This window comes from Heloderma suspectum, chromosome 2 (assembly GCF_057233095.1).
Source record: "Heloderma suspectum isolate Gila_16-S chromosome 2, 16-S_ref, whole genome shotgun sequence".
Classification (NCBI taxonomy): Eukaryota; Metazoa; Chordata; class Lepidosauria; order Squamata; family Helodermatidae; genus Heloderma; species Heloderma suspectum.
The window spans coordinates 369,149,924-369,175,275 of NC_139459.1; the positions used below are offsets into that span (position 1 = coordinate 369,149,924).

At 45.2% G+C, this 25,352-nt stretch overlaps 2 protein-coding genes and 1 pseudogene across 3 annotated transcripts; all 3 read left to right on the forward strand.

The window, feature by feature from the left end:
- The first annotated feature begins 1,716 nt into the window (after nucleotides 1-1,716).
- Nucleotides 1,717-14,050, forward strand: LOC146355988 (uncharacterized). Of its 2 annotated transcripts, none has more exons than XM_084831484.1 (6): nucleotides 1,717-2,011; nucleotides 3,787-4,540; nucleotides 7,848-7,968; nucleotides 9,574-9,656; nucleotides 10,425-10,551; nucleotides 12,859-14,050. In XM_084831484.1, the coding sequence occupies exons 2-6, from the start codon at nucleotides 3,809-3,811 to the stop codon at nucleotides 13,956-13,958; spliced, it is 2,163 nt and encodes a 720-aa protein (XP_084687610.1). In that variant the 5' UTR covers nucleotides 1,717-2,011; nucleotides 3,787-3,808; the 3' UTR covers nucleotides 13,959-14,050. The 2 variants fall into 2 exon arrangements, with proteins under 2 accessions (XP_084687610.1, XP_084687611.1); XM_084831485.1 differs by having other exon boundaries at nucleotides 1,717-1,971.
- Nucleotides 14,051-14,916: 866 nt separating this feature from the next.
- On the forward strand, nucleotides 14,917-15,900 carry LOC146355989 (uncharacterized). The gene has a single exon (XM_084831783.1). The coding sequence runs from the start codon at nucleotides 14,917-14,919 to the stop codon at nucleotides 15,898-15,900; it is 984 nt and encodes a 327-aa protein (XP_084687909.1).
- A 4,504-nt stretch (nucleotides 15,901-20,404) lies between these two features.
- LOC146355990 (protein CFDP2 pseudogene) lies at nucleotides 20,405-25,255 on the forward strand (annotated as a pseudogene).
- The last annotated feature ends 97 nt before the right edge of the window (nucleotides 25,256-25,352 follow it).

Sequence of the window (25,352 nt, forward strand, 5' to 3'; positions counted from 1 at the left end):
CTCTCACTGGCTCATCAGAAAGTCCTCCGCAAGGGCCACAGCTTGGGAACAGGTATCCCGCCCTCCTGCCCAGATCCAGCTCTGCAGTTCCAGTGGCAGGCTGGCCAGGAACTGCTCCAGGATCAGCAGCTCCAGGATTTGCTCCTTGGTACATCTCTCTGGCTTCAGCTACTGGTGGCAAAGTTCCTGGAGCTGGCTGTGAATCCTTCGGGGGTTTTCAACCTCCTGGCAGCGGAATTGCCTGAAGTGCTGGCGCTGCACCTCCATTCTCAGGGCTTCCCCTCGCAAGATGGCGGCCTCCACTTTCCCATAGTCCTCCTGATCCCTGGCTTCCAGGCTCCGAAAGGCCTGTTCTGCTTCCCCACTCAGTGCAGGCAGGTGCCAGATGGCCCACTCTCCCCTAGGCCACTGGCAGGCTTTGGCCTTGGCATCATCCCATGGTGTGGCCTCTGGCCTCTGAACATTCCCCCATGCTGAGTGAGGAGACTGCAGTGTCTCCAGGAACTCCTGCAACTGGGCTTCCCAGCACAGTTGCATTTCCTTGCACGGCTCTCCTGTGCCTTCTTGCAACCCTCTCTGTCCTGGTCACTGTGTCCTATATTCCGGCTGAACCACACTGATAGATTTTCCTGCTCCTTCTGATCCATCATCTAGTACTGAACCTGCAAATTTTTACTCCTTCATCCTTTCATCTCCTTAAAGCTAGAGTAAGACAACTAGGGATTAAACCTTCAGAGAGGCTGATTGCAGGCAAAACCTTTTTTCTCAAAATCATGAAGTCTTGCTACGAACATATAAAAGCAAAAGCCGAAGTTCTGCCTTCTTGGTTGTCTTATTATAGCACTGCGAAGGGATGAGTTGGAGCTTGCAAGGTTTACTTGGTGAGAAAACGGCTATGATTGTCTGAGGCCCCCAGCAGGCCAAGGCTATTCCTTGAAGTGAAAGGGGAGTTTCTTCCTGAAAGAAATGGATACTAATCGCTCATAAGAAAAGCAGATTCACAATACAACATTGACCCTGGTATTGTAGCAGCAGGAGCCCAAGCTACAACATCCATTTTACTCAGGGGCTTGTCCTTAGCAAAACTTCTTTTCTAAAGTGTTGGGACTTTGCCTCTGATACTTCAGTTTTTTACGATTTATTTATTATTACTAAGGTCTTGGAAATTTAGGAGGAAGTCACTCTCTTTTTCTCTCTCTGATACTTTATTTAGGGTGGGTGTGGGGTTGATATGTGAAGAAGGTAGAGAAATAAGATCTTATGAGTCTCAGAACTAAGCCCCACTGGATCCAAAGGAGATTTATTTCCCAGTAAATCTGCATAGAACATTGATATGCGTGCAGACCTTGACCCTATTCCTTTTGGGGCCTTAGGGATTAATAATGTATCATGCCTGGAATCCTATAACCACTTACACGGGCGGAAGCCCCACTGAATTCAATGGCAGTTGCGTCTACGTAGACCCGCATAGGACCGGAGTGTTGCTGTTGCATAAGGTATCATGGCCTGGGCCCGCCTCATTAGATGCGGCTAAGTCATACAATTGCCGGAGGCTCGTCTGCCACAGTAAATCTGTAAGCGATCGAGAAGGAGCATTTTGCCATTTGCGTTCCGTCCAGTTGCGAAGGGAAGGAGCGGCGGCCAGACCTGTCACGACGGAGTCGTTCAGTAGGGGGCGGTCATGGCAGGCCTGGCTCTGCAGCGCAGTTTCCTCTTGAACCACCGGCGGAGGAAAAAAAGAGGACGCCCAGGGAGAACGGCGGGGAGCTGTCGCGGCAGAGGGTAGCTGCAGCCTCCCGCTGTCCGCCTTCCAGCCAGCCGCCCAGGCCAGCAAGGGTGCCGGAGGGCGTCCAAGGATTCCGGTCGGACTTCCCCCGCTCCCCGGACTGAGCCCCGCGCAACCGCCGAAAGGGAGCCAAGCAGCCGAGAGAAAGCCAGCCAAGGGTCACACCGGGCTCCTCGTTGTCTCCGGTATAGTTTGGGTGCTCCGTCGAGCTCTGCTGTTGCTAAGGCAAGAGTCCTAGTTAGCTGCCTGCTCATGGCTGGTGCAGCGCTGCCCTTAAAGCCTGCAAGCAATCCTACGCAAACACTTACTTGGGCGTAAGACTTGCTTCTGAGTAGACATACGTAGCATTGCACTGTAAATTAATCTGCCTCAGGCCCCGGCTGCAATAACCCTGGACTAGAGTTACAGGGTTATCTCAAGTAGCCTCAGCACTCTCACCTCCTGCCCTGTGCAATATGGAGCTCTTAATAGTGGCCTAAATTGCACGCTTGCTAAATGTCTGTCTCTCTCTCTCTGATCTCATCCCCCATTCGGTCTGTAATATGGAAATAGTAAGACTGGACTGCATTACAGGGTTATTATAAGCCTCTCTCAGCCTCCACTTCCCTCATATGGGCTTACAGTACAGTAAGTAACGACCTATTGCTAGCAAGCAGAAGGACTGGTTAATTAGATTTATTATCCTTAAGTTTTGCCCGTACAGGTTAGCATTGCATGTGAACCCAGTCATTGGATCTGCTTCTCTGTGTTCCTAGCAAAGAATTGAGAGCAAAGAATTTCAACTGGAATTCACCTTCCAGGAGGGTCATCACTTGCTCTACGTCTACGTTTCCCCCCACTTTTTTTGTTTATTTTCATAATATCTTAACAGGCTTTAGAGAGCTACCCAATGGTCCTTGGGTGAGCATCCTGGGGACCATAGGATGGCTTGGGAAACCCCTGTAACCTCAAAATGGGGAGTTGGAGATCCAACCTCTCCCAAGCAACCTCAGAGGTGAAGGAAAAGGGGCTTTCTGGTTGGTTGGGGAGGGGAGGAGACCAGAGAGGTCAGGGTACGAGTTATCCTGATCCTCCTCCAGCCTCCTTCCCTCCTTCCCTCCATCCATCCCCCCCTCCAAGCTCCCTTGCTAGACAGGCTGAAAAGCCCATCTAGTGAAAATACAGGAGATAGGAGGGTGGGGAGGTGAAGATCGCCCTCCTCCTGCTCTGCCAGCTTCAGCTCAGCAGGGCATAGGAATCTTGGAAGCCCCCAAGTTCAGGGGGTTCCGAGTGACAAGGGTGCAATCCATAGGTGCAATCCTTGACAGCTTTGTGTGCAGAGATAATATGAGTCTCAGAATAATGAGAAGTAATAAGTCACATTAAGATATTTTTACTATATTCAATGAACCGATTCCAGTTGAGTTCAAAACTATTCTGTCTTGTCTCTTTTGTCCTTATATAATGTATTAGTTTGGCTGAAACAGCCAAATTTGACATTTTATCCAACCAGTCTTTTACTGCATGTAAGTTTGGAGACCTCCCAGTTTTTTTTGTATCATAACCTTGCCACAATAATGTAGCTGCCTAGTTTAAAAGAAAGAACACTTGTAACCTTGTATCTTACAAACTTATCTATTAAAAAATAGATTTTTCTCCAGTATCTTTTAGCCCCAGGACATTCCCACCATAGGTGTCAATAGTCTCCTATGTTTTTTTGCTCTTCCAATAGGCAGATGAGTAAATTTTGAAAACTTGTTTATTATTGCTGGAGTCAAGTACCATCTTGTCATGGTCTTCTAAAGATTCTCCCAGATATCCATAGGATTTTTCCTCCAACATTTTGCACCCGTTTGATAAACAAATCTTTCACTTGTTCTGGCTCCATGTCACACTTTTAAATAGTTTATAACAGCTGGATGCTACATTTCTGCTGTTTTTCAAAAAATATTTTTCCAGTGAATCTTTCACTAATCTCTTAAGATATTCTGCTAAAACTGATCTAATTTGAATAACTCTAGATTTCAGAAGGTAGAGAAAGCGATGAAGGAAGAAAACCCTGCTGGCCCAGAAAAACAAGGAGGACCAGTCAGAGCAGGAAAATCTACCAGTGCAGTTCAGCCTGAATATATGATAAAGCAACCAGGATGGAGAGTGTCACCAGTGGGCAAAAAGGAACCATCCAAGGGGATGCAAGAACACTGGGAAACTCAATGGCAAGAGTTCCTAAAAACACTGCAGCCCATTCACACAGGAGGGCAAAATCCAGTGATGCCAGAGACAGCCCCGTGGGAAGATGCCAAGGCCTTTCTGGCCTCCTTCGAGCAAGTGGCCAAAGCCTACCAGTGGCCTAGAGGCGAGTGGGCGGCCCGGCTCCTGCCAGCATTGAGTGGGGAAGCAGAACAGGCCTTTCGGAGCCTGGAAGCCAGAGATCAGGAGGACTATGGGAAAGTGAAGGCCGCCATCTTGCGCGGGGAAGCCCTGAGAATGGAGGCGCAGCGCCAGCACTTCAGGGAGTTCTGCTGCCAGGAGGTGGAAGACCCCCGAAGGCTTCACAGCCAACTCCAGGAGCTTTGCCGGCAGTGGCTGAAGCCGGAGAGACACAGCAAAGAGCAGATCCTGGAGCTGTTAATCCTGGAGCAGTTCCTGGCCAGCCTGCCGCCGGAACTCCAGAGCTGGATCCGAGCAGGAGGGCCGGACAGCTGTTCCCAGGCTGTGGCTCTGGCGGAGGACTTCCTGATGAGCCAGCAAGAGGCTGAGACAGGGAAATGGCAGGTGAGGTTTTAATATGTAATTCCTATAATCTCTGAGATGGAACCTGGGAAGGGAAGGGAAGGGAAGGGAAGGGAAGGGAAGGGGGATCTCAGCTGCCAGGACTGGCTCCAACCTCCCTGTGAGGGAGGACTGCTCAGGACCTGATCCCGGGATCCCCTTCCCAAAAACAGGACTGGCCAAACCCAGCCTTTCAGCCCCCCAAAATACCCAGTAGCCACCCTCTTAAGCCAAGAGGCACTGAAATTAGCACTGAGGTTATGCAGAGAGAGCACACCAACTAAAGGTTGGATAAAGGTTTATTAAGATCAAAATGAAGGGGTAGAGAGAAAGGGAAGAATGGAAATAACAAGTTACACAAGTGGGGTACAAAGCGAAATCACTTAACAGCTTCATGACTGCACACCCAAGCAAAATAATAAATCTACCTGGCCTATCCTTGCATACCTAAGTATGAATCCCCCCGGATAGCAACCAGCTGTCTGCAGGTCCAGGACCACTAGGATGAAGGGAGGCGCCATGCCTCGACTTCAGCCCACTTTTAAAGCCCAGCCCTGGCAACCCAGGGCAGATTTTCGCCTCAGCCAATCAGTGGCTCAGTCCCTGGGTGGGCCGCCCTGGCCTCCGAGAGATTGGAACTCCCCACCACCTCCAGCTGTTGCAGGGACTGCGCCCGGCCTTGAGCAATCCCAGGTGGTTACATCAGACGCGACAGCCTGACCCGATCTTATGGCGGAAAACAGGCCATCATTCTTGACAGAATTTCTTTCCCCCACCTCCACCCCCAACATAAGAACATAAGAAGAGCCCTGCTGGATCACACCAAGGGTCCATCTAGTCCAGCATTTTGTTCACACAGTGGCCAGCCAGCTGTCGACTGGGAACCCACAAGCAGGACATGAGTGCAGCAGCACCCTCCCACCCATGTTCCCCAGCAATTGGTGTATATAGGCTCACTGCCTCTGGTCATGTCACTGTTTATTCATCCCAAAGGGTTTTGAGCCAGTATAAGACTGTGTGACTTAGTTCCATTCTAGACTGCCAATCCATGGTGTATGATATTGAAAGCTGCCGAGAGGTCCTGGAGAACTAACAGGGTTTCACTTCCCCCATCCATTTCCCTGCGTAAGGCATCCACCAGGGTGACCAAGGCAGTTTCAGTCCTGAAACCAGACCAAAACCCAGATTGGAAATGATCCAAGACTGTCCAGAACTGGCAAATTGGAGTCTAGATCTATGTTTGGCATCTTTAATAGTCTCGCTGCTGCCCCCAGGTCCTCATGGAGGACCCTCTTTTGTAGGATATCCCACTGATAAAGTATCCAAGCCTGCAGAAAAGACCTAGCTTATCCCACTACTAGAATTTCACCTTGATGAGGACTAGTAGCTATAACTATGTGGAGGCTCACTCCACCTGTTATTTATCCTTTATCCAGTTCTGCTGCCACCGTAAAATATGAACTATTTACCTGTTACCCTCAGAGAGCAATCCTATAGTCCCTGCGTGAGCATCCCAGGGACCATAGATCAGATTCTCCCATCTGAGAGGGGATCTCCTCGGAAGGGGGAGTCGGAGACCCGACCCCTCACAGCTGGCACAGAGAGAACGGTGCTGGCTGCTTCTCCTAGGTCAGCAAATCGACCTCGGGGGGGCAATCCAGTGGGAGGGGAGGAGACCAGAGAAGCCAGGATACAGTTTATCCTGAGCCCCTTCCCGCCTCCTTCACTCCCCTTCCAAAGTGCCCTCACTAGATGGTCTGAAAAGCCCGTCTAGCGAAAAAAGCAAGGATTGGAGGATGGGGCTGCAAAGATCGCCTCCACGGCTCCTCCTGCCCTGCTGGCAGGGCATAGGAATCTTGGAAGCTTCCTTGTTCTGAGGGTTCTGAGAAGTGAGGGTTCTGGGGGTGTTGAGAAGGATTGCACCCTTAGTCCCTATCATAGTTGGGTGTAGGTGTAGGACAAAACAATTCAGAGGTTCATATAAGTTAAACAAAGGTAGTAAATGTTACATTGTTTAAAAAAAATAACAATAGCAAAATATGTTACTGTGCCTTTTCATGAATTGCTCATAAAAACAAAAACGGTGTCACTATTGCCTTTTGAAGCGGATTATGCGTGAGCTACGGCCATTGGGGTGCTTCAACATTCTGTCTTGTCCTCCGTGCTCTTTAATGTCTAAATGGGAGAAATCATCTGGAGGTTTGGGCTGGTTGTCATCAGTATGCAGGTGACACACAGCTCTCCCTCTCTTTTCCATCATCTAATCCAAGGGAGGCGGTAGAAATTTTGAACTTCCGTCTGGAGGCAGTTTTGGGATGGATGGGAGCCAATAAGCGGGCACTAATTCCTGATAAGCTGGAAGTCTTGCAGGTTGGGAAACCTGCCAATTTGGATGGAGGTATGCAACATCTCTTGGGTGGGGTTGCATTTGGTCTGAAGAGTCAGGTGCACAGTTCTGGGGTGGGATCAGTAGCCAGGAGTACTTTTTGCCAGCTTTGGCTCTATCTGGAGAAAGCAGACCCAGCCTCAGTGACTCATGCTCTGGTTACATCCTGGCTGGATTACTGTAATGTGCTCTCCATGGGGCTACCTTTAAAGATGGTTCAGAAAATTCAGTGGATACAGAATGTAGGAGAACATGTTAAACTTGTTCTGTACCAATTAAATTGGCTGCCTATTAGTTTCTGGGTCCAATTTAAAGTGCTGGTTTTAGCCTTTAAAGCCTCAAATGGGTTGGAGCTGGCAGTTTGAAGGACTGATTGCACCTGTAGGAGGGCGCCCCTGTGTTGAGATCAATGTCTTGGGCCCTGTGCTTGGTCCCATCTCTATGGGACATTAGATTAGTGTGTACCAGGAGCGAGGCATTCTAAGTGATGGCTCCATGTGTCAAACCCTTTGCAGTACTTACCTCCCTTATCATTGTAACAGTCATGCAAGGTAAGTGAAGGTTGCCACATTTTATTTTGGGCAGGTCCATTGTCCCTTCAAGAGCTTTGTGATGGGGGAAAATTCACAGTTGTAAATTTTCTAACATGTAGATGCAGTAAAAATGAGAGTAACGCTGCTAGGCCTCGGAGCAGTGACTGGAGTGGGGTGGGAGCTGGCAGCCATACTTGGTCTTCATAATTACGTAGCTTAATTGGTCTTGAAACAGCATAATAAGAAACAGTGGGAGCTGTTGAGATCTTTTTCCTTTGAACTGTATCCGCAAGAGAAAAGGATTGATTAGCAGAAAGTATCTGTTGCCCATAACTGTTACTCTTGCAGCCACATTCCTCCATTCTGAGTGGGATAACTCTCCCTGTTTCAGAGGCCATTGATGGAGGAATGTGTGGATTCCCTGGATGCAGAGGAAGAGCCTTTGGATGCTGCAAAGGGACAGATCTACAAAGAAGCCAAGCAAAATGGTGATGTGGAGATCAGTGTGCTGGGTAAGGATTCACAGACCTGGTTCGCACATCATGGCAGCAAATCATGGATTATTTAAGCCATGATTTGCAGGGACACGCTCCACCTGCCAGCTGCTTCTAGTTTCTGTAAACTATCTCCGATTGGCCCAGTTGGAAGTTGTGAGCATGACATGTGAATCTGGACCTATTCGTTGTTTTGGGGCTAAACAACCCAGTGGTTTAACCCATGGTTTGTTGGCGGGTTAATTGCTGGGTTGTTTAGCCTTTAAACAATCCATCAACCTGGGTTTGCACATCATGCTCACAATCTCTGATTGGCCCAGTCGGACATTGTTTAAAGAAAATGGAAGTGTCTCGCACACAGCGCACATCCCGGCAAATCCTGGCTTAATTAACCCACAATTTTCTCCCATTATGCACAAACTCATCCACTGACACTGTTCTGCTTCTTCTGTGTTTGAGGGATGCTGAAGTTGAACCGACGAAAAGTGAGGCCAGCGCTCCTGAACTGTCTTGTGGAAGGGGGATTTTGGCAAATGCTGCTTTTCATGCAAGGGATCAGAGCAATTGCACAAGCTGAGTTTCCGTCTTTAGTACCGCTGTTGAGGCTACAAGATTCTTGGCCTCTTTTTACTGCTGTGCAAAAGTGCCATATCAAGAAGTCTCTACCAAAAAAACCTTGTTACAAGATATACTGTGAACCGCCCAGAGAGCTTCGGCTATTGGGCAGTATAGAAATGAAATGAAATGAATAAATAGAGTTACAAATATGTAAGCATCCCACTCTGATAGCAGAATCTTTTCAGGCTTTCTTCTGGTCAATTTCACCTTGGTGTGGGCTTCCTAGAACATTACTCTAGGGGCAAGAGCTGAGCTGCAAGATCAAAGCAGGGCTCCTTAGAACAACTCAGCTGCTCTGCACATACTGATGGGTACTTCATCTTGCATCATGAAAAACAGGGCTGGGGCCTCCAGATGTTGCTGGACTACATCTCCATCATCCCTGACCATTGGCCATGCTAACTAGGGCTGATTGGAATTGGAATCCAACAATACCTGGAGGGCCACAGGTTCCCCAGGCATGGTACAAGGAACCAGCTATTAAGAAGGCTGAGCAAGGAATACCAATACTAAATTCCTGGTTACTTCCCTGTATGATGAGGAAGTGCAGTGGAAGCCAGTGCTCCTGAGCCTTCAGCAGTTGAAAGGAAAAGGGAATTTCAGCAGAGGAATTTTTCCCCACTGCTGAATCACAGGTTCCCTGTGTGAAAATCCGCTCTTGACCACAACCCTTAAAGGAGCTCCCTAGGGAGGCTTAGATTGGTTCCTTCCTTGTTTAGTTTTAAGTGAACCCCTAGAATGTTTTTGTTCCATTTGGCATTTCAAATCAATTCAATGAAGTTCTGCTCTCTGTTTTTTTTTAGATTTCCCCCGTTTTTGATGTGTGTATTATTAATTTTATTTATTATGATATTGTTTTATATGTTTTAATTTGTATGTCATCTTGGGGGGCCCTTTTCAGACCAAAAGGCAACTCATAAATAATGTTATAAATAAACAATAAATGTGGTCACCCTAAGTGATGGACTGGTTCCCCTTCTAAAAGACACCTTCCATCCTTCACAGGCAGTGGAATCAAATGCCCAAATCATGCCAATTCATCGCTTTCTCCTGAAGAACTGGAAATGGACCAAACTGGTGTGAAAGAGGTATGTCACATTCTCGTGAGTCATTTTGTGAATCACAAGCTGTAGTGATGGCCACCAATTTGGATGGCTTTAAAAGGCGATTAGACACATTTATGGAGGATAAATCTATCAATGGCTACTAGTTCTGATGGCTATATGCTACCTCCAGTATCAGAGGCAGTGTGCCTATGTACACCAGTTGCTGGGGAACATGGGCAGGAGGGTGCTATTCATGTCCTATTTCTGGGTTTCCTGTGGGCAGCTGGTTGGCTACTGTGTGAACAGAATACTGGATTAGATGGACCTTTGGTCTGATCCAGCATGGCTCTTCTTATGTTCTTATTTTGTTATGTGAAAGGTTGGGAGTATATAGGAATCAGGGTAACATGTATGCTGTAATGGCCAAACTGTCAGTTCCTTTAAATACATACGAGCCACCTCCATTGCATGTGGTCATCTTAAAGCAGCTGGGAGACGGTTTAAAGGGCACTAATCTACCAAAAATACATAGAATTCCAGCCAGAGGCCGAAACTGAGTGTTGCAAACAGGGACCTGTGTTCTCATATTGAGGCACTGTAAAACAATATTTGTAAATGTTGGGGTGGTGGGGGAATTTTCTCATTTTCTTTGTTTTACTGAATATTTTTCATTGGATTGATGGTTGTGAAATTAGTGGTCCTCGGTGTTGGGATGAATGTGAGATTTTTCTTGCCTTAATATTATTTCTTCTGCAACAAAACCTGATGGAGAGTTGGTCATTGTCTTTTTTCTTGTTTTCTTGTTTGCAGGAACCAGCTGGTCCCAAGGAAACTAGCCCCTCTTTGCAAATAGTCAAGCAGAGTCTGACCCAGCCAGGCCAACCGACCATAGTGTGGCAAGTCCTGCAGGAGGATGGTGGGGATGGAGATTCTCTGAGTAAGGAGCTCTCCTGCTCAAGTCCAGAAAACGTAGTTAGCATCATCCGATGCGATTTGCCATTTGTAAAATTGAAAAGAGTTGATAGATACAAAAGAGGAGTCCTGTGTCAAACTCTAAATACATATATCTGAAAAAAAGCAAGATGTGAATGGGTTTTATTACATTCCCAGTTGCTTGAATGAAATATAGAAATGCTGGGAAGTTGTGTGGAAAAGTGCTGATACGGCTGTATCTGAGTGGGATAGTGAACCACTTTCCTTCCCTTGGCTCCTGCCTCCTCCCTTTCTCCATCCCTTCAGCCCCTTGCCTCTGTCCACTGCAGCTGCGGGGACCGTTGACCATTGCAGACTTTGGCCCTTTCTGTAATCCGAAGTATGTTTCTTGGTAGGCATATGAATAGGTCTGAGATGCAGGTATACTATGGCTACTGATGCCACAAAGTTCTTGATGATTCCCTAAATTAGTAACATCCCCCTATACAGTTTATAGGAACATCAGAGGATGCCCACAGAATCAGACCACAGGTCCATCTAGTCCAGCATCCTGCTTCCCACAATAATCAACCAGATGTCCACAAGCAGGACTTGAACGTAATACCACTCTCCTGTGGCCAGCAAATGGTATTCAGTGTCATACTGCCTCTGAACATGGCATTTCCATACAGCCATCATGACTCAAAACCATTGACAGATGTATCCTCCATGAATTGATGTAATCCCCTAGTAAAGCCACTAGTCCTCACCACATCCACTGGTGATGAGTCCTGTAAATCTAATAAACATTGTGTGAAGTACACAATACATCTGTTTTGATTCTATAACTAATCAATTTTATTGGATGACCCCAAGCTCCACTATTATCTGAGTAGGAGAAACACTTCTTTTCATCCACTTTCTTCATACCACGTGTGGCCTTATAAACCTCAATCATATCCCTCCTCATACAGTTTTTTCCCCTCCATTAAAATGTCTCCAGTGCTTTTGCCTTTCCTTCTAAAGATGGTGCTGCAACCCCCTGATCATTTTATTCCCCCTTTGGAAGCTCTGTGAGATCCTTTTTGAGCTGAGGTGACCAGAATTGTACACATTACTCCAAATACAGCTGCACCATAAGTTTGTACAGTTTTTGTTTATTTTAAAGATTTCTAGGCTGCCTTTTAGGGCAAAGCCCTCTCAGGATGACTTATATAAAAAAGCTGAAAGATAATTCCAAAGTAAAATAAGTAACAGTAAACATTTCAAAAGCCAGCACCATTGTATTAATTTAAACAGCTAATAAAGTAATTCAAAACCAGCTGCATAAATGTATTTTTAAGCCTGTTTTAAAAGTGAGTGCTGAAGGCACCAAATGTATGTCCTTTGGAAGGAAGAGCCAAAGATACAGGGCCAAATGGCAAGGTATGATGACAACCAAGATGTGATGACAATTTTTATTTTCATTTTCAGTCCCTTTCTTAATATTCCTTATCAATGAATTTGCCTTGACAAGCTATCTACTAAATCCCCAATTTCTCTTTCCTGATTAGTAACATCAAGTCCCATCAGTGTACACATGAAATTATGTTTTTAAGAACCACATTTTATTATATAAGGGTTGATATGCAAAATACAACTTTTCAAAAACAGCAGATAACACACTTGATTAATTAAATAATAGACAATATACTCATTAAATCTTCAAAATATTACTATCTCAGTCTGTCCATATTTAATACAATTTTTCCTCCATTATTGGAACATTTTATTTCCAGTTTTTAGAAATGTCCAACTTCTAAATATCTTTTATTTTTCCTTTTCTATATTGAACAAGATATGTCAACTTCCAGCACCTAATAGCACCCCATTGTTAGGAATTTTTACAACACTAGGTTACATTCAACATGCGAGTGGGACAGTAGTTTCTCTTCCCCTACCAAGTAGGTTGGGGGGGCGGGGAAGACTGTAGGGGGAGGGAGAATGTAATCCACCAGTGGTGTCCATTAAGTTGACAGAAAGACCAGTTTCTAGTTTGTAGAAGGTGGCACTGGGTCCCTTCATTTAAAAAATAAAGTTTCTACCCCTATTAGCAATTAATAGTTTCATTTATTCTATCAGAATAACACCTAATTATGTGCTTGGTGTTATATAATTTAAAAACCATTGCCCCAGAAAAAAGAGCATGATCATAAGAGACAGAAAGAAATATGCATGTACTACAGAGAGAAGGAAAAGCCTTAGAAGGAAAAAAACAGGCAGAAGGAGGTTACAGTCATCTTGAAATGAAGTCACCAGAGTATAGACAAAATTCCTCTTTCTGTCTTCGCAGGTGATGAGAAGGGAAGTCAGGTCAAGATGGAGAATTCTCCGTGTGGAGGAAATGAGCCAGAAGACACACCCAGGACAGCCCCACACATAAGCCAAGCAAATGTGCTGGAGACAGCAGATATGCACGAGGAAAGATGCGAGTTCAGAGAGGAACAATGGAAGCAGCCAGTGGAGAGACAGAATGAATGTAATGAACTCTCAGAAGGCCTTCCGGCTGTAATTAGCCAGACTTCCAAAGGCCACAGAAGAGATAACATGCCCATGTTCTCCAAGTATGGTAGGAGGTATCACTACAGATTAGAACTTGATATGATAGATACCAGGGAGGACTACGATGAATGTCCTGCCTCAGAGGAAACTGTCCAGCAAAATTCATACTTTGATAAACAGAGAACCATAACAGGAGAGAATGAGTATGGGAAAGGAGATAACTTGGACAGAAATCAAAGTAACCACACAGCAGAGAAATCTAATAATTCTCCTGAGTGTGGGAAAACCTTTAGTTATGCAAAGTTACTAAAGGGAAATGAAGAAATTCAAAGCAAAGGGGGACTGTATGAATGTTCTCATTGTGGAAATTGCTTCAGTCAGAGAGAACATTTGATGAGTCATAGGGAACTTCATACTGGAGAGAAAAGGCATGAATGTCCTGAGGGTGGGGAAATCTTCAGTTTTAGAAATGAATTACTGAGAGATGAGGAAATTGATATTGGTGAGAAACCATACAAATGTTCTCAGTGTGGGAAATGCTTCACTCGGGGATCAAGTTTGAAGATCCATCAGAGTATTCATACTGGAGAGAAGTCGTATCAGTGTCCTGAGTGTGGGAAAAGCTTCAGTCGGAAAGAGAACTTGATCAGACATCACCGAATACATACTGGAGAGAAACCATACGAATGTTCTCATTGTGGGAAATGCTTCAATCAGGGAGGAGATTTGAAGATCCATAAGAGAATTCATACTGGAGAAAAACCATACAAATGTCTTGAGTGTGGGAAAAGCCTCAGTCGGAGTATATATCTGAAGAGACATCGGAGAATTCATACTGACCGTATGAAAGTCCTTGGTGTGAAAAAAGGTTCCGTCAGAGAGTGCACCTGAATGATCATCAGAAGGGGAACCATTCAAATGCCTATAGTGTGGGAGACACTTCTGTTGTCTGGATTGGTTCATATCTCTCTGGGTGATACAGGGAGTGTAGGAAGAGTTTCATTTAAAATGATGCAAAGATTAAGCTTCAGAGGAGAATCCCAATAAATATACCATGTTGGAGTGGGTTGCGGGAGAGAGTTTCCATGAAAACCCATACCTAAACGCAAGTAAGAAAAAACAGATAAAAATGAAAGTAGGTAGAGAAGTTTCCAGCTGAGAGATGCTTAGGACATCAGAGTAGCCAAAGAAGGGCGAATACTTGTGAATGAACTGATGAGGAGGTGGGTATCATTGGAAATAACCACATCTGTCCCTATCTATGAAGTGGGTGTAATAATTCTCATCCTCATGTGCCTCCCCATCTACACTGTCTGGAACATTGCCTATGGGGCATTTTATTTCTTCCCTCCTAGTGCAGGAAGCATTTACACATATTTTAATGAATCCATCCTAAAAAGACCCAAGTCTGAAAGGACAGGAATGTCTGTCTCTGCTTCTGCTTTGTGGGTGGAGGTTCTAATTCTGTGAACTATCTGCAACCATTAAGTGCTTGATTTCCACACTGCCTCCTGTGAGTGATGTCATCTTTACCATCCTAAGGAGATAGATGGCCAAGGCTTCCAAAACAACAAGGAATTCCAATTTGCAGACAAAAGTACTCTCCACATATTGCTTTATTTCTATGGTTCCCATTCAAGAACCACCATTTGAGTAGCATGGCTATGACAAGCAAAGTGGAGGGGAGGTAGTTGCTCTATCCCATGCATTTCTATGGGGCAAAATTTATCTGCCCTGTATGGTCACCCCTCCTGTGAAATGACCACCCTCGATTGGAAACAAGATCTGCCAGTCCATCTGTGCTGGGAGTGTAACTGCTTGGTACGAGACTTCTTATTAGAGGTCTGAAATGTCCCCCAGGCTCAGATTTTCAGGGCTGACATCTGTTAGTATAGATGTGTCCAAGAGAAGGAATGGCTGCTTGTCCCATTGCATCCTCTCCACTTGTGGAGGGAGGATGCATTCTCTTCTGAATGTTTCCTGTTCTGAAAAGCTCACAAAAGGCCTTTCAGCTGCGATTAGCCAGCCTTCCAAAGTACACACAAAGGATAAAATACCCTTGTTCTCCAAGTATGGCAGATTAGAACCTGATATGAGAGATACCACAGAGGACTACGATGGATGTTCCACGTCAGAGGAAAACCTCCAGCAAAATTCATGCTCTGAGATACATCAGAGGATGATAACAGGAGAGAGTAAATCTAAATTATCTGAGTATCGGAAAGGGGATAGTGTGAGCAGAGTGGAGAAACCTCATAACTCTCTTGAGTGTGGGAAGAGCTTCAGTTATACGACCCCACTAAAGGGAAATGATGGAATTCAAAATGAAGGGAGACTGTATGAATGTTCTCATTGTAGCAAATGCTTTAATCAGAAAGAACATTTGATGAATCATCAACAATTTCATTCTGGAGAGAAAAGGTATGAATGTCCTGAGTCTGGGGAAATCTTCACTATTAGGCAAGCATTAGTGAGACACCAGGAAATTCCTATTGGAGAGAAACCATACAAATGTTCCCAGCGTGGGAAATGCTTCACACAGAAAGGAAACTTGATGGGTCATGAGAGAATTCATACAGGAGAGAAGCCATACAAGTGTTCTCAGTGTGGGAAAAGCTTCACGCAGAGAGGATCCTTGATGGGTCATCAGAGAATTCATACTGGAGAGAAGCCATACAAATGTTCTCAGTGTGGGAAAAGCTTCACACAGATGGGAACCTTGATGGGTCATCAGAGAATTCATACTGGGGAGAAACTATATGAATGTTCTCAGTGTGGGAAATGCTTCACTGGAAAAAAAAATGTTGAAGAGACATCAGAAAAGTCATTCTGACCATATGAAAGTCCTTGGTGTGAGAAAAACTTCAGTAAGAGAATGCAGTTGAATGATCCTGAGAGAACCTCTATAGGAGAGGAACCTTTCAAATGCCTGGAGTGTGGGAGAAACTTCTCCCAGACAGATAGGTTTATGAGACATCAGAGAATTTACCGGGTCTAAAGACCTTACAAATGCCCTGAGTGTGGGAAGCATTCTGTTCTGAAAGATGCAGTGATTACACTTCAGAGAGAAACTTTTCCAAAGACTTTCCAAGGTCAGTTTGTTATCTGTAAGTATGTGAACTATTTGGAAAGCCTTTGGAAAGGTTTTTGAACAACCCCCTTTTAAACCTCCATTATCTTGTTTCTGATGCAATACAGTGCTAATTGGGTCTGTGAAGCTCTCAGAATTTGGCTGGAGTCAATGTTTTAGGTCTTATTGATATTAAATGAATTGGCTGTGTGAATTTAAAGACTTTGCAGGCAGAAGGTATATTGGTTTTAATTGTTCAGGATTTATTACTTTCTATATCCTCAAATGATTTGAGAGAGACAGACAGACAGACAGACAGAGATTTTGCATTTTAATGTCATGATTGTAAGGTACTGTAATGGCATTATTAAGCTGTCCTTTGTTTTGTCTATATATTTCTAGCCCCTGAGGAAGGAGTCTTCGATTCCGAAACGCATCAAGCTGCAAGAGCTACTTTAAATCTATATTTTGTCTTATTCAACACCTGAGTTTGCTCTCTTCTTTGCCTCCCATTCAAGAGCCACCATCAAGTATTACCAGTGCACATAGAATGTGACAGAGTAAGAACTCCAAAAGGGAAAAAGTGAGGCTCTCTGCTTAAGGGAACTTTTAAACTATATTTCTTGTGAGAAGAGAAAAAACTTAACAGGGTGGTTTATCTGGCCTGTTTTTCTGCATTTCCTAGACCACTGGAAAATTTTGGAAAGTGGGTGGAGATGTTAATAGAGAGGTCTCCTTTCCCCTTGGAGAGAATTTTCCTTTAGATTGGCCGCTGAAGAAGTAGGTTCAAGAAGCCCTCAGTGGAGGGGAGGAAGGAAGACGGGTTCCCACACAATAGAGATCTATAGGTTGAAACTGGGAAAGAGAAGTGCATTCAGAAGTCTGCAAATAAAGGAAATGGGAGGTGTTCCAGGGTAGCCAGTCACAGGGGTCCTTACTTCAAAGGAGGACAGAGGCTTGATCTTCTGCACTCCAGGGAACACTTAGTTCTGCCTCTACAAATATGGCACTCCAGATCATCCAACACAGATTAGTTACCCCGCTCCATAATACAATTGCTCTTCTGTAGTCAAAACTAAGTTGATAAAGAGTGTCAGAGGCTTCACTGCTGCTCCCACTTTTCAATGCACATTTATAGGTGAAATCTCTGCATTCATGACTGGAAATAATGAAAACGGAGTGGCAGCTACTCTGCATTAACTAATGCATTGCTCAAGGAAGAAAAAGAGGGAGACAGGTGATTGAACTGTTGGATGATGGTGGCGTTGGAAGGAATACTAAAGGAGGATAAGGAGACTGCAGAGAAACGGAATAATTTGTGTTTTCATTGCAGAAGGTGTAGGGCAGTTTAACATCTGTTCTGGGTAAATTGGTGGCAAGCATTATTAAAGGTAACATTATCAACTTATAGGAGGACAAATGTTGCTGAAGCAGCAGCAGCGCAGCCCACTAAACCAGGGGTGGGGAATCTATGGCCCTCCAGGGGTTTTTGGTCTACCCTTGGAATGCTTGTACAGTTGTGGTCACTGTACTTCAAAAAATGATATTGTATTCTTGGGAAAGGTGTAGAAAATAGCATTGAAAATGATCGAGGGGCTGGAGCAACTCTTATGAAGGATGGTTGCAACATTTGGGGCTTTTTAGCTTCAAAAATGGTAAAGAAGGATACGATAGAAGTGCATAAAATTATGCATGCTGTGGAAAAAGTGGGTAGGTAGGGAGAAGTGTCATTCCCCCCACCCCACCCCAATAATACTAGAACCCTGATCCCTTATACTAGGAAATCCTGGAGAGATGAAAGGAAGTACTTCTTCACAGGGCACATAGTTAAAATATGGAATTAGTACCACAGTGTAGTGATGGCCACCAGTCTGGATGGCTTTAAAAGGGAATTAGACCAATTTATGGAGGAGAAGGCTATCAGTGTCTACTAGTCAAGATAGCTCTATATGACCTCCAGTACTGGAGGCAGTACGTCTCTGTATACCAGTTGCAAGGAAACATGCTGGGGAGGGTGCTCTTGTGGGCTTTCCAGAGGCATCTGGTTGGCCACTTTGGGAAGAGAGTGAACTTGATAGGCCTTTGGTCTAATCTAGCATGGCCCTTATGCTCATAAAACTAGGTGGTTCTAAACTTTTGTTTGGTTTGTTCACAAAATACTCAACCTGGGGGGAGTGGCCTGGTGAGTGCCTCTGAGAGCTAAACTGTCCCATATGGGGGGGGTGTGGGGGGCGTAACATGCACCCAGCTGAGTGGCTGTCTTTGCTAGCCTTCCCCAAGCTGATGCCCTCCAGATGTGTTGGACAACAGCTCCTGTCATCCTTGACCAGTCTTGGCCACACTGGACGGGGATGGTGGAATTTGTAGTCTAACACGTCTGGAGGGCATCGCATTGGGGAAGGCTGGTCTACGCAGTGCATTGACTTGGCATTGAAAGGAGGGAGGGAAGAGTATTTGTGGCACTTCATTCAGACCAGAGATGGAACTGCTTGTAGGGCATTTCTGCGCACGGCTTTTAACACACCACTTTACCAAGGTTTCTGCTTCTGGATTCCTTGTGGGATTAAGACTGGCTCCTCTACGCATGTTTTTTTCCGGGGGGTTCTTTCTCTGCCTTTCTGTATGGTCCATTACACAACCACTAGGTGGTGCAGAGGTATAGCGGAATTGTGCAAATACAGTAGGGTTTCATGCTGCCATTCATGGATAACCAGATCTCCCTCATTAGAAAAAACACACTCACTAAAATGGTTAAAAAGTACAGGAGAGGCCCTGGAAAATGATGACATCATGTAAAGGACCCACGAACTATCCTGAGTGAGGAATCACAGGCGCACAATGAATGCCTCATGTAGAAAGGTTCTAAGTCCCATTTCCTCACTTGTATGTTTTTTTCTGATCACTTTAGGACAGAACCTTTCTGCTATAAAAGCCTCTGTGTGTATTTATAACTTCAGCTTTTAAAAGAATCAGAACAATGTAAAAATGTAAACAAAACAGTTCCTAAACACAAAACAAACAATTTAAATAAAAAGGGCAACCCCAAGACATTTTGCTACCTGAGGCAAAGGACAAAATAGCGTGCGCACACACGCCCTTTCCATATGTAGAAGTGAACTGGACTGACTGTGGAATTTTACTTCAACACTGGAGTCAAGACGGTGTCCTCCACTGGACCGGAGGGCAGCAGGCTAGCTCAGGGTGTGCTGAGGATGTGCTGGGCAGGCTGCATGGCCCTGGAGCTCTTTCAACAACTTGCACTGTTCTGCACCTCCCACCTCCTGCTGCCTGAGGTGTCTGCCCTACTTTGCCTGACAGTAGGGCTGGCTCTGCAAATAAACCCAATATAAAGTGTGGACATGGTAAAAATAGATGATGCAAGTTACTATTAAAAGTTTGGCGCTGTTGTTGTAAAGATAAGAACTATATACAACATTTGTGGGGAGTTGAGCATGGCTGTGGATTGTATCCACTCTGTGCTCAATTGTAAACACAGTAGGCTGGGGAGTGGCAGCCACCTGCCCACTCATGACTCTATAAACCCCAGAGGCTGCTGAGGTGGGACAGCAGTGTGAGTGAGCAGTGACATCCACTGTGAGGCTGATGTCAATGGTGTGGACACTTTTCTTCCCTGTTTCCCTCTCTGTTCTACCAGAGGAGCGATTCTTGATAAAGGAGCTGTGAATAGGGAATGGAGAAGCAGTGTACTAATGGAAGAAGCTCCACAGAGTGCCAGAGCCCAGCCTAGTAGAGCAGCCATTTTGGGGGCAGCACTAATTCAGTCACATTACTGAAGTGTGAAATGGCAGGTGGAGACAAGCTGAAGGAAAATGGTCTTCCTCCTTGTTATGCAGGGCTGAAGTCTCAATGGTAGAGTAAGCAGAAATCACATATGGTCAGTCAGATTCTGGTTATCTGAACCCCAAAGTGCCCCACAAAAGTTGGCAAGTTGTAGAACTCACCCTAAAACTTGTAAACCAGTCTTAAGATACCCTGGGTTGGTACAAGCTGAAGCAGCCGTTTCATATTAAACGAAGATGTTAACTGTGGCAGACCCCCTCCTGCCTTGGAAACAGAAGAGGTTTCTGGAGAAGGAACCAAGAGTTTAAGATTTTTCTTCTTCTGTGAAAGATATTAACACTTTCCCTCCCTCTCAGAAACAGGAGGGTTGGAGAAATGACCCGGCTGAGACAAGGGAGTTGTCATCAGAGGAGAACAGATCGCTTCATCAGGCCAGATGTTACAAAAAACAGGTGGGGGGATAGTGGGGTGGGGGGAAGGATAACTTGATATTGATGCCATGGTGTCTGCATGACCAGATGAAATAGGAGAGGAGAAGACTGCAGACATTCAAGTTGGGTGACCCCCCTTCTCTTGAAAGCTATACAGGATCTCAGATGAGCTTAGTGAAGTAAATACTAAGAAATTATTTTTACTTATTTTATTGCATTTTTATACTGCCCAACAGCCAAGGCTCTCTGGGCAGTTCACAGTCAAAACCATAAAATACAATTTGAAAAAACATAATATAAAACTTTTAAAAGTTTAAAAATACCAGGTAAAACCAAGATAAAACCCAGCAGCAGTTACTGCCAGGGAAAGAAAAGGAGTGTTTTCAGGAGGTGTTTAAAAGATGTCACATTTTCTGCCTCCCAAACTGGAGGGGAGGGGGTCCAGGGGGGGGGTGCCTCTACAGAGAAGGCCCGCCAACAAGGTTCTTCATGGCGACGTTCTGTTCGTTTTGGAATGACCTGCAGGACCTCCTCTGAAGATCTTAAATGTTGTTTGGGTATATATATATATAAGGGAAGGCAGTCTGCTAGGTATCCTGGTCCCAAGTTGTTTAGGGCTTTATACGATAACAACGTAACCTTGTATATGGCTTGGTAGCTAATAGGCAGAACTGAAACTGAATTTGGAACTGAAATTTAACGCATTTCAGTTCCAAATTCTGCTCTGACCTGAAAGGGTTTTCCCCCACACAGCCAATGGTCTCTCTAGTGACTCTCCTACATCTGCAAGGGAGTCGCATTAAACTATGGCACAGTTCACATGTCACAGTAGCAATTCCTAGGTTGTTTAACCCAGGAATTCTGGGGACAAGTGGAGCAAATCTGGAAACTCCTGTTTGTTTATGGGTTAAACAATCCAGAGTTGACCCAACAAAAAACCATGCCCATTATTGGGTTAACTCCGGATTGTTTAATCCATAAACAACGCGGCCTAAAACTACAGTCCTAAGTCTGCATAAAGTATTCTTTTGCACCCCTTTTAGTTTTGATTTGGGCTCCTGGGAACTGTAACTATTGAGTCGTCCAGTAGGAGGCGGTCATGTGGAGCCTCGTCTGCTTCTGCAGCTCCATGATTCAACCACAGAGGATGGAAAGCAGGAGGAGGGGGAAGCCGGGAGAGATGCAGCTGCTGTGATCTCGCGCTGTCCCAGTGCCAGCCAGCAGAACAGGGAGGGATTCCCGTCGGATCTTTCCCCGTGGGCTGAGCCCCGTGCATCGCTCCAGAGGGAGTCGAGCAGCCGAGATACAGCAACTCAGCCAGCCGAGGGTCACACCGGGCTCCTTGTCACTTCCGGTATGATTTGGGAGCTCCTTTCAGCTCTGTTGCGGCTGTGGCGAGAGCACGGCGTGGCTGCATGCCAGGGGCTGGAGCAGACATTTCTTTAAGGCTGCAATCCTGCACACACACTTACTTGAGGGTCAGACTTGCTGAGTAGCCATACATAGCATTGTACTGTAAGTTACTCTGCCTCACTCCCCACCTGCAATTTTGGGGAAATAACACTGGATCACTGCCTTGTTGAGGCGAAGGGGCTTGCGTAACTCAGTGAAGCCGTAAGCTATGCTGTGCAGGGCCACCCAAGACGGACAGGTCATGGCGGAGAGTTCTGACAAAATGTGGTCCACTGGAGGAGGAAATGGCAACCCACTCCAGTATTCTTGCCAAGAAAACCCCATGGAACGTATCACAAGGCTAAAAGATATGACGCTGGAAGATGAGCCCCTCAAGTCGGAAGGTGTCCAATATACTACTGGGGAAGAGCAGAGGGAATTTCCAAATAGTGCCAGAAAGAGTGAAGCAGCTGGGCCAAAGCCAAAAGGACACTCAGCTGTGGATGTGTCTGGTGGCGAAAAGAAAATCCGATGCTGTAAAGAACAATATTGTTTAGGAACCTGGAATGTCAGATCAATGAATCAAGGTAAGCTGGAGGGGGTCAAACATGAGATGGCAAGATTGAACATCGACATCTTGGGAATCAGCAAACTAAAATGGACAAGCATGGGCGGATTTAATTCAGGTGACCATTATATCTACTACTGTGGGCAAGAAACCCTTAGAAGAAATGGAGTAGCACTCATAGTCAAGAAAAGGGTGGGAAAAGCAGTATTGGGGTACAATCTCAAAAATGACAGAATGATCTCAGTACGAATCCAAGGCAAACCATTCAACATCACAGTAATTCAAGTCTATTCCCCAACCACTGAGGCCGAAGAAGCTGAGGTTGATCGGTTCTATGAAGACCTACAACATCTTCTAGAACTAACACCAAAAAAAGATGTCCTCTTCATCATAGGGGATTGGAATGCTAAAGTAGGAAGTCAAGAAATCACCAGGATAACAGGCAAGCATGGCCTTGGTGTACAAAATGAAGCAGGACAAAGGCTAATAAGAGTTTTGCCAAGAGAACACGCTGATCATAGCAAACACTCTTTTCCAACAGCACAAGAGACGACTCTACACATGGACATCACCAGATGGTTAATATCGAAATCAGATTGATTATGTCCTTTGCCGCCAAAGATGGAGAAGCTCTATACAGTCAGTCAAAACAAGACCTGGAGCTGACTGTGGCTCAGATCATGAGCTTCTTATTGCAAAATTTCGGCTGAAATTGAAGAACGTAGGGAAAACCACTACACCATTCAGGTATGATCTAAATCATATCCCTTATGAATATGCAGTGGAGGTGAGGAATAGATTTAAGGGATTAGACCTGATAGACAGAGTGCCTGAGGAACTATGGACGGAGGTCCGTAACATTGTTCAGGAGGCAGCAACGAAATCCATCCCAAAGAAAAAGAAATGCAAGAAAGCCAAGTGGCTGTCTGATGAGGCTTTACACGTAGCTGAGGAAAGAAGGGAGGCGAAAAGCAAGGGAGAAAGGGGAAGATATATCCAACTGAATGCAGAATTCCAGAGAATAGCAAGGAGAGACAAGAAGGCCTTCTTAAATGAACAATGCAAAGAAATCGAGGAAAACAACAGAATGGGAAAGACTAGAGATCTCTTCAAGAAAGTCGGAGATCTCAAGGGAAGGTTTTGTGCAAAGATGGGTATGATAAAGGACAAAGAAGGCAGGGACCTAACAGAAGCAGATGAGATTAAGAAGAGGTGGAAAGAATACACAGAAGAACTATGCAGGAAAGATCTGAATGTCCCTGATAGCCTTGATAGTGCGGTCACTGAACTTGAGCCAGATATCCTCGAGAGTGAAGTCAAGTGGGCCTTAGGAAGCATTAGTAACAACAAAGCTAGCGGAGATGACAGTATTCCAGCTGAGCTATTTAAAATCCTAAAAGATGATGCTGTTAAAGTGCTGCACTCAATATGCCAACACATTTGGAACACTCAACAGTGGCCACAAGACTGGAAAAGGTCAGTTTACATTCCAATTCCAAAGAAGGGCAATGCCAAAGAGTGTTCGAACTACCGTACAATTGCTCTCATTTCACATGCCAGCAAGGTGATGCTCAAAATCCTACAAGCTAGGCTTCAGCAGTATGTGAACCGAGAACTACCAGAAGTACAAGCAGGGTTTTGAAGAGGCAGAGGAACTAGAGATCAAATCGCCAACATTCGCTGGATCATGGAGAAAGCAAGAGAATTCCAGAAAAACGTCTATTTCTGCTTCATTGACTATGCTAAAGCCTTTGATTGTGTGGGTCACAACAAACTGTGGCAAATTCTGAAAGAGATGGGAGTACCAGACCACCTTACCTGTCTCCTGAGAAACCTGTATGAGGGTCAAGAAGCAACAGTAAGAACCGGACATGGAACAACCGAGTGGTTCAAAATTGGGAAAGGAGTACAACAAGGCTGCATATTGTCGCCCTGCTTATTTAACTTATACGCAGAGTACATCATGAGAAACGCCGGGTTGGATGAATCACAGGTCGGAATTAAGATTGCCGGGAGAATTATCAACAACCTCAGATAAGCAGACGATACCACCCTAATGGCAGAAAGCGAAGAGGATCTAAAGAGCCTCTTGTTGAGGGTGAAAGTGGAGAGTGCAAAAGCTGGTCTGAAACTCAACATTAAAAAAATGAAGATCATGGCATCTGGCCCCATCACTTCCTGTGACTGGCATATAGAAGGGGAAGAAATGGAAGCAGTGACAGATTTTATTTTCTTGGGCTCCAAGATCACCACAGACGGTGGCTGTAGCCATGAAATTAAAAGACGCTTGCTCCTCGGGAGGAAAGCTATGGCAAACCTAGACAGCATAGTAAGAAGCAGAGACATCACTTTGCCGACAAAGGTTCGTATAATCAAAGCTACGGTTTTCCCAGTAGTAATGTATGGCTGTGAGAGCTGGACTATAAGGAAGGCTGAGTGCCGAAGAATTGATGCTTTTGAACTGTGGTGCTGGAGAAGACTCTTACGAGTCCCCTGGACTGCAAGGAGGTCAAATCAGTCAATCCTAAAGGAAATCAACCCTGACTGCTCATTGGAAGGACAGATACTGAAGCTGAAGCTGAAATATTTTGGCCACCTAATATGAAGAGAAAACTCCCTGGAAAAGACCCTGATGCTGGGAAAGATTGAAGGCAAAAGGAGAAGGGGACGGCAGAGGATGAGATGGCTAGATAGCATCACCGATCCAATGAATATGAGCTTGAGCACTCTCCGGGAGAGAGCGGAGGACAGGAAGGCCTGGCGTGCTATGGTCCATGGGGTCACTAAGAGTCGGACACAAGTTAACGACTGAAGAAAGCATTATTGGGTTGCTTCAAGCAGCCTCTGCATCTTCCTCCCTCCTGTGCAGTATGCAGCAAGTAATAGTGGCCTACGTTGCAAGCACCCTATAAGCCCCTTATTCTGAAAATCAGATGCCATCCCCCATTCAGTCTGTAATATGGGGGGGATTTAGGATGAGCTACGTGACAGGGTCATTGTAAGCCTCTCTCAGTCTTCCCTTC

Excerpts from the sequence above, each read along its gene's own strand:
- LOC146355989 (XM_084831783.1), top strand. The coding sequence starts at position 14,917 with ATGTCCCCCAGGCTCAGATTTTCAGGGCTGACATCTGTTAGTATAGAT.
- LOC146355988 (XM_084831484.1), top strand. The coding sequence starts at position 3,809 with ATGAAGGAAGAAAACCCTGCTGGCCCAGAAAAACAAGGAGGACCAGTC. Across the intron at positions 4,541-7,847 it reads CTGAGACAGGGAAATGGCAG|AGGCCATTGATGGAGGAATG; the intron begins GTGAGGTTTTAA and ends TCCCTGTTTCAG. Across the intron at positions 7,969-9,573 it reads TGTGGAGATCAGTGTGCTGG|GCAGTGGAATCAAATGCCCA; the intron begins GTAAGGATTCAC and ends CATCCTTCACAG.